This window comes from Malus sylvestris, chromosome 6, assembly GCF_916048215.2.
Source record: "Malus sylvestris chromosome 6, drMalSylv7.2, whole genome shotgun sequence".
NCBI classification, from domain to species: Eukaryota; Viridiplantae; Streptophyta; class Magnoliopsida; order Rosales; family Rosaceae; genus Malus; species Malus sylvestris.
The window spans coordinates 10,483,071-10,490,947 of NC_062265.1; the positions used below are offsets into that span (position 1 = coordinate 10,483,071).

The 7,877-nt window shown below is 40.6% G+C and overlaps 1 protein-coding gene across 6 annotated transcripts; it reads right to left on the reverse strand.

Annotated features, from left to right (window-relative positions):
- Positions 1–4,379: 4,379 nt before the first annotated feature.
- LOC126627442 (probable lipid phosphate phosphatase beta) lies at positions 4,380–6,351 on the reverse strand. Of its 6 annotated transcripts, none has more exons than XM_050296991.1 (2): positions 5,611–6,351; positions 4,380–4,657 (listed from the first exon to the last, which is right to left on the reverse strand). In XM_050296991.1, the coding sequence occupies exon 1, from the start codon at positions 6,230–6,232 to the stop codon at positions 5,612–5,614; it is 621 nt and encodes a 206-aa protein (XP_050152948.1). In that variant the 5' UTR covers positions 6,233–6,351; the 3' UTR covers positions 4,380–4,657; position 5,611. The 6 variants fall into 6 exon arrangements, with proteins under 6 accessions (XP_050152948.1, XP_050152946.1, XP_050152942.1 ...); XM_050296989.1 differs by having other exon boundaries at positions 4,380–4,871; XM_050296985.1 differs by having other exon boundaries at positions 4,380–4,891.
- Positions 6,352–7,877: the final 1,526 nt, after the last annotated feature.

Consider the following 7,877-nt stretch of genomic DNA (forward strand, 5'->3'; position numbering starts at 1 on the left):
TTGAATTTGTGGTTGATATATGTATTCGGTATTGGAAGTAGGAGATTGAACAACTTATATATATAATTTTGGTTACAATCGTAAATATGCATAAACCAAACCGAAACCGGTGTAAATCAAACCGTACGATTTCAGTAATAAATTTAAATAAAAATATACCGAACTGAACCATTGATTTTTTCATTTTCAATTTCGATATAAGAGTGGAACCAGGTCAAACTAGATCGTGTCAACCCTAGTTTTTATCACAAATTAAAAAAATTTAAAAAAAAAAAGAAAAAAGGAAAGCCGCTGTGTGTGGATTCAAACTACAATCATGGAAAAGGAAAAACGAAATGAACACATGCAGCAGGTGACCCACAAACTGAAAAGATCCAACCACATTTCCACTTTGTACACAGAACAATCTGATGATCTCTCAGGAAAAAGCCCTTGATTTCAATGATTAATATCAAATGGTAGGACCCACCCCCCCCCCCCCCCCCCTCTCTCTCTCTCTCTCTCTCTCTCTCTCTCTCTCTCTCAAGTGGTGCCCAAAATCAGTTCAATCAACTAGGCATTTAGGACAAGGGGCCCTCCAACTCTAGGGAGGGACGTAAAACAAAAGGATAGGACAATCATCAATTGAATGCCATCTTCAACAAGCATCTGCTCTTTTACAACACTGGGAAGTAGACCAACAAAAATGGGTTTTGTGCCCCTTCAAATACGACATCCTTCCAAATCAACAAAAAGTGGTGGAGTATTCAAACACTTCTTGTAAAGATGCTTTCCACCATTTCCATGCTGATGCATACAACTGCAATGATGCATTCACCAAGTTATGACAATAATAATCGACAAATACTTGGTTTCTTAGACATAAAGAGTCACTTCTCAGTCTTCTCCCTGGTAACATCACACATCGTCCAAGGGAGTAGATCTTGTAAGCTATATATATACAATATATATATATATATATATATATATTCTCATCTCTACCTAGCACGAGGCATTTTGGGAGCTTACTGGCTTCGGTTTCCAAGCTAGTTCGCGCGAGAGCAATCCCATGATGGGTGACCCACTAGGAAGTTCTCGTGTGAATTCCCAGAAACAAAACCGTGAGGGCATGGTCAGGACCCAAAGCAGACAATATCGTGCTATGGTAGAGTCGAGCTCGGGATGTAGTGGGGGCCCAGGCCAGGATACAACAATCTAGTATCAGTGCCAATCCCTGGCCGGATGTGTGCCGACGAGGACGTCGAGCCCCTAAGGGGAGTGGATTGTAACATCCCATATCGCCCAGGGGAGTGGATCTTGTAAGCCTTATATGTATATTCTCATCTCTACCTAGCACGATGCCTTTTGGTAGCTCACTAGCTTCAGGTTCCATGGGAACTTCGAAGTTAAGCGAGTTCGTGCGAGAGCATTTCTAGGATGAGTGACCCACTGGGAAGTTCTCTTGTGAGTTCCCAAAAACAAAACCGTGAGGGCATGGTCGGGGCCCAAATGGAACAATATCATGCTAAAGCAGAGTCGAGCCTGGGATGTGGTAGGGGCCCTGGCTGGGATGTGACAATTTGATTCCGTCCAGCGTGCCAAGCACGTGCCTGCGTGTGGCCGTGCCTTAGTCGACACGTGAGGGCGCATGGGACATAGAAATTTTTTTCTAAAAATATGGGGATGTTCGTGGGGTTGAGTAGGTCACAATGGTATATTTAAATACCTCAATTAAGCAACGTATGAGAAGTTATTACCTAATTTTGGTTATGTGCTTAAAATAATGTTTAAGTAGTTGTTTCGCATATAGGTGAGACATATCTAGAGGAAGAGTGCAATCAATCGAGACTTAGGGGCTATGACCCTTCCACATATCAGTGAGTGGGCTTTTGGTTTTTAGTATATATATATATACATACTTGGTATTTTTTTCCCAGAAAACTTAATTAAATGGTTTTATATTTTGAAATCCATGTCAAATACTCTCTATGTTTGATTATAAATTAGTATGGGTATATATATTGTTGTTTGATGCTGCGGACGCCAGGTAAGCTTCAGGTGAGTATATTGATGGTAGTGATGGTAGTGAGTATAATTGTGTTGAGATGTATTTATAGCTTATTATCCTGCACCCTGGTGTTAGTGCTCCTCTCGAGGACAGGACCTAGCCTTCACATGATCGTTCCCTTCCTGCACCACACGCTCACCTTGGATCCAAGGCAGGTGCTAGCCTATTGTACATACCACATTGGGTGGTTCCGACTCGTAGGTGACTTGCGATACTTCGCACAGCCTTCATGTGATCGTAGCATTTGAGCATATTTATTTACACCTAGCATGTCGTACATACCACATTAGGGGGTTCCAACTCGTGTGCAAGATTTGATTGATGAGCTATGGACTCAGTCGTACATGTCACATTAGGTGACTCCGACTGGCATTCTATTTCATATTGGTTTATTTCACTTGGCTTACTTATTCTTATTTCTTGCTGAGATTTGACATCGTATATTTGTGGAATTTTTATTTTGAATATGGTTTTGAGATATAGACATGCCTGCTATTTTCTGGGAATTATACAGGTTTTACGGCGATGGGTTATTATTTTTTAAAGTGAACGGTTTTGAAAAGCTTGGTTTTTGCCCACTCACACTTTTTGTTTTGCACCCCTCCAGGTTCTAGTTAGGAGTGTTTGTTGATGGCTCACGAGGAATCGTTGGCGGTTCTGATAGATTATCACTATTGTAGGACTACCTTTGGTATTGTGTGATTAGCATTTGTCTTGTTGGACTGCACTTAGGCTACTTATGCTCTGATTATGTGTAATTACACCTAAACACCATGCTTGCACTTATATTTCTTTAGTGTAAATTAGTTAACTTGGTTTTTAATTACTCACATTTTTATATCCTTATCACTTCTGCACTATGCACATGATTACGTCACTCTCACGTGATGGCCAGCACGCCTCGATTTAAGTCGGGGTGTATCAGTTTGGTATGGAACTTCGAAGTCAGTGAGCTCCCAAAAGGCCTCGTGCTAGGTAGAAATAGGAATATACATATAAGGCTTACAAGATCCACTCCTCTGGACGATATGGGATGTTACATCCCTACTGACAAATCAATGTTTAACACTCACTTTTCTTTTTGTACTTATAACAAGCTATATCTTAAGTATAAAGCTATAGTTTACAGGTAATAGAGATTCAAGGAGCCAAGCAGTATTCATATTGTCAGTGGTATTGATAATACAATTGCAATGATGGAATCACCAAATTATGGCATAATAGTTAAAAAAAAATACTTGGCTCTAGACGTAAAGAGGAACTTCTCCATACGGACAAATCACCACTTAGATTAAGTGTTGGAACTTTTTATTTTTTATTTTTTATTACTTATAACGAGTTATGCGTGAAGCTATGACTTTCATGTAATAAGGATTGAGGAATGAGTCTTTACGAGTAAGAACCCAAGCGGTGTTAATAGTATTCAACACCTATTTCTCGAGTTTCTATGTCTTGCTCAAAGAAACGAATAACAGTCAATCAATCAATCCGTTGATCGAAAAAAGCTTATCAAAAAAATTATAAGAGTTTATGTTTGTTAACATTTTGTAAAACAAATTTTCATCTAGCAGATAGAAAATAGGTGATAAATGTGTTCGACATACTGTTTAGTGAAAACAAAACTCGAAAAACGAAAAAATGCAAAAAATTGTATTTAGCCTAAGTTATGTAGAACATCAAATTGATGTTTTCTCTGTTTTTCAATAACAGCTTTCAAAATAACAAAAAATAAAATATACATTATAAAACAAAGCTAGAGTTTTAAGAAAAATAAATAAAATTATGTATGCCACTCCCACCATTACCATTACCACCACTACCATTACCATTACCACCACCACCACCATTGTCCCACCATCATCGTCACCACCACCACCATCTTTGACACCACCACCTCTCGCCCCCATCGTCGCCACAACCATTTTCGCCATCGCCATCACACTTGCCACCATGGCCACCTCCAACTCTACCGTCTCACCATGGACCACCACCTCCACCGCCACCATTGCCACCACCACTAGCACCACCACAACAACCACCATCACCCCTGCCACCATGGCCATCACCACCTCCCACCACCATCACCACATTCTCCACCCCATTACCCTCACCACGGCCACCATCATCCCCTCCTCACAACCACCATTTTCACAACTACTGTTAATTGGCACCACCCATATCCAACCACTACTAACACCTCTACCGTCATCACTACTCCAACCACCGTTGCTACCAACACTTTTTTCATCTTAACCACCACCCCAACCATCATCGCCACCATTATTACCAAACACACACACACACACACATATTACATTTGGTACTAGACGTGTTTTTCTTCACAAAAATCATTCTCACATAACTCTGAATTCCAATGTAGTTGCATCACAAAAATATACAGATCTTATTACATTTGGAGAAACACACTACTCAATAAATCAAGTGAAAGAATAAATGGAAGCCAGTGGAGCATGGAAGGTACCACTGAAGAAGCACAGAATTTTCCAGCATCTCTTTCACCAGCTGAATTCAATAAAATTCTCATTAAATCTGGATGCTACTTCCCCTTGAGAGTTTCTTTATACTTCGCAAGGATATCTTTACTTTCATCTGCTTCCCATAATCAAAACGACGTTATATGGAAGAACAATCCAGCCATGCAGCATAGAAAATAATCAGTTCCATATTCAACAGGGGTCATCAGAAATGAAAAGAAGTATCCCAGATCTTGAGAAATTTATTTTCACCACGTGTTTGACCCAGAACCATCGTTAGAGAAAAGAGACTTTCCGACGGCAGCAGGTTGCTCCAGTCTGGAACCGTCCTTCAATTTACAGTCGGAAGCTATCCTCCAGTCAGAAGTCATCCCCATCAGACATTGGATGATAAAGACCCTACTTTAAATACAACATGTAAAGTCCTAACGGTGTGGAACAAAATAAGCCAGAGAAAGAGAGATAACTGATTGGCACCTGGTACGACCGTACGAATCAGTGTAAAGCATGCCCACTACTACAAAACACTTGGCAAGACTGATGCAGTTCAAAGATGGAATACCAGCTGGTAGTAGTATGAAACTAAATTTGTTTGGTGTTCGTTTCACTGATCTAAATAACAATTGTTTAAGCATAAGAAAACCACATTTTGTAATTCTGTCCTTCCCACTAGTATTACCATTGCCCTCAAAACCACGCCGGAAGCCAACAAGCCATCAAACCCCCCCCCCCCCCCCCCCCCGCGCCCCGATCATCATTAAGCGAACTGGACTTGTGATGAGATTGCCTCACAATAGCTATTAACCAAATTTTTTGCTTAATTCCTAGTCGTATATCGTTATAAGTTTCTGCATTCGTAAGGTTAGTGGTAATAATTCAACATTCGATTCCACGATCATCGACACTGCCACAATTTTGGTCACTCCTAATAACACAATTCACTAAAATTCTCTGTGATTGTACCCAACATAGTTAACTTGTACCTCCAAAATTATAGCATGATCAACTCAGAAATCAATGCATAAACGATAATTAGCAGTTCCATTTTCAGTGCTAAACAATTCATACCTTAGAACCTCAGCAAGTGAAACGAAACCAGAGCCTCAAGCACGCCCAAACACGCCCCGGTGAAAACGTCGGTGACGAAATGCCTACCCAGCAAAACCCTAGAGACGGAGGTGCCGACGGCCCAGGCCCAAGCAACCGAGACCAAAATCCTCACGGCATTGACCTCGTCCGCGCCGATCCAACGATCAACGAAGGGAGACGCTGACCGTAGGTTGGCGAGGGCATCGGTAAGGGCGGCGGCGGAGAGGTGCAAGAGGGAGGCGACGAAGCAAACCCGAGAGGAGTGTCCGCTGGGGAAGGAGAAGTGGTCTACCGAAACGGCGATGCTCATCTTCTTGTTGTAGAGAGGGCGGGAGCGGCGAAAGAGGAGTTTGATTAGGCCGACGACGGCGAGGTCGAGGAGGAGGCCGAAGATGAGTGGGGAGAGGAGTGGGCGGAGGATTTGGGTTGGGCTTGGGTCTGGGATCGGGGCAAGGAGGAGGGAGAGGGAGAGAGGGAAGAAGAAGCGGAAGTCGGCTGAGAGTTCGAGGAGGAGGAGGAGGGAGTGGGGGAGGAAGGGTTTGGCGAGGACGTGGAGATGTTGGGAGACGGTCGTATCTAGAGCTACTAAGCGGCCGAGCATTGGTGGCTGTGGAGGTGGCGCTGCGGTGGTGGTGGTGGTGCTGCCTCCATGGTTGAATGTCCGTGTGTGCGTGTGAGATGGTTAGGCCGTTGGGTTGGACAGTTGGGATTTAGGAACCAACCAAAGAGTTAGTTAAGGAATATTTGGACTGGACTAGAATCTAGTGAATTTTAGTTTGGAGGCCCAAATACAGATTGAAAGAAGTTTATTTTCTCAATTCATGGCCCCAAAAGGGATTCAAAGTACTCTTCGGATGACTTGATATTGTTGTTTTTTTTTGTGTTTTGTTTTGTTTTGTTTTGTTTTTTTGACAAATGATATTATGGACACTAAAGCGGTGAGGGAGTAGGCTAAGCCTAGCCAATTTATTTACGGGATGGAGATGCACTCGAGATAGTTACTATTCACTAAGGCAGTAATTACCTTGCTCAATCGCTACGAGTCTTGAATGACAAGGATAGAGGCAATAATTTTTCACCGAGTGAGCTAAAGATTTAAATCTTTATAAACAAAAGAACTTAATATTATATTTTATATCATTAAATAAATACATGTAATTCAAAAAAAGTCAAACTTGTATCAAATATGTACAAGATACGATGAGAATAAAGGTGTAAGAATTAAGAAAAAGAGATGGTTTATAAATTGAAATATACTACTGTATAATTGAACTTAGACAATTAGACTTATTGGCCAAGTATTATTGAAATATCTAAACTGTATCTATGAGAAAATAAGAGTTTAAATGTCCTAACTCTACTTCAACTAATACATCATGCCTTTTATGATAAAACCCCGACAGATTGTGCATGTGGTATTACTAAATTGGGGGCAATATTGATTTTGTTAAAAGTGAGGTTTTGACCCGTCCCGTTGAAGGATTTATTTTGAGAAAACATGTTCATTTGAGCAACATCATATAGCATGCAATTAACAATTAAAGGCGGAATCATGCTTGTATGCACTCAAAAACAAAACATGACCATGAAATTCAAAGCCTAGTAGATTGGTGAACCAATAATCAACTCAAAACAAAGTGAGTTGAAATTAATACCTTTGTAGATTCCTCTTTGCATAAGCAAAGGCTAATCACCCAAAGAGATAGGGCCTTCATTCCTTGCTTCTTAGATCCATGGATTTGGATGGAAGAATAGGTTCTCTAAGTTCCCAAAATTGAGAAACTCTAAGTCTCTTCACCAAGGTTAGATTGTAGAAGAAATGAGTGACCTTGGAGTAGTAGGATTGCTAGATGTACCCTCCAAGGTGTTGGCCTCTTTAGAGAGAAAATGGAGAGACAATTCTCACCAATTTTCCCCCAAAATAAACCCTTAATCACTTAATGAATATTTAGTTATAAAGTCATTTATATAGTCACTTCTTTAAGTGACCTAAATAACCAAAACCCTAATTCATCACACTATGGCTTGCCATTTAGGGGATTTTGGGCTTTTGGGCTTTAATGAATCTTCATTCATTAAATTGTCATACAACTTAAGTTAATGGGCTTGACCTTCGAAGCCCATTGGGCCTTAAAGTCCAAAACTATCCCGAAGTCTTTAACGAACTTATTCGTTTGATTAATTAACATATTAATTAATCCTTGCCATAAATAAATGATTAAACCATTTAATCATTCTTACTCATT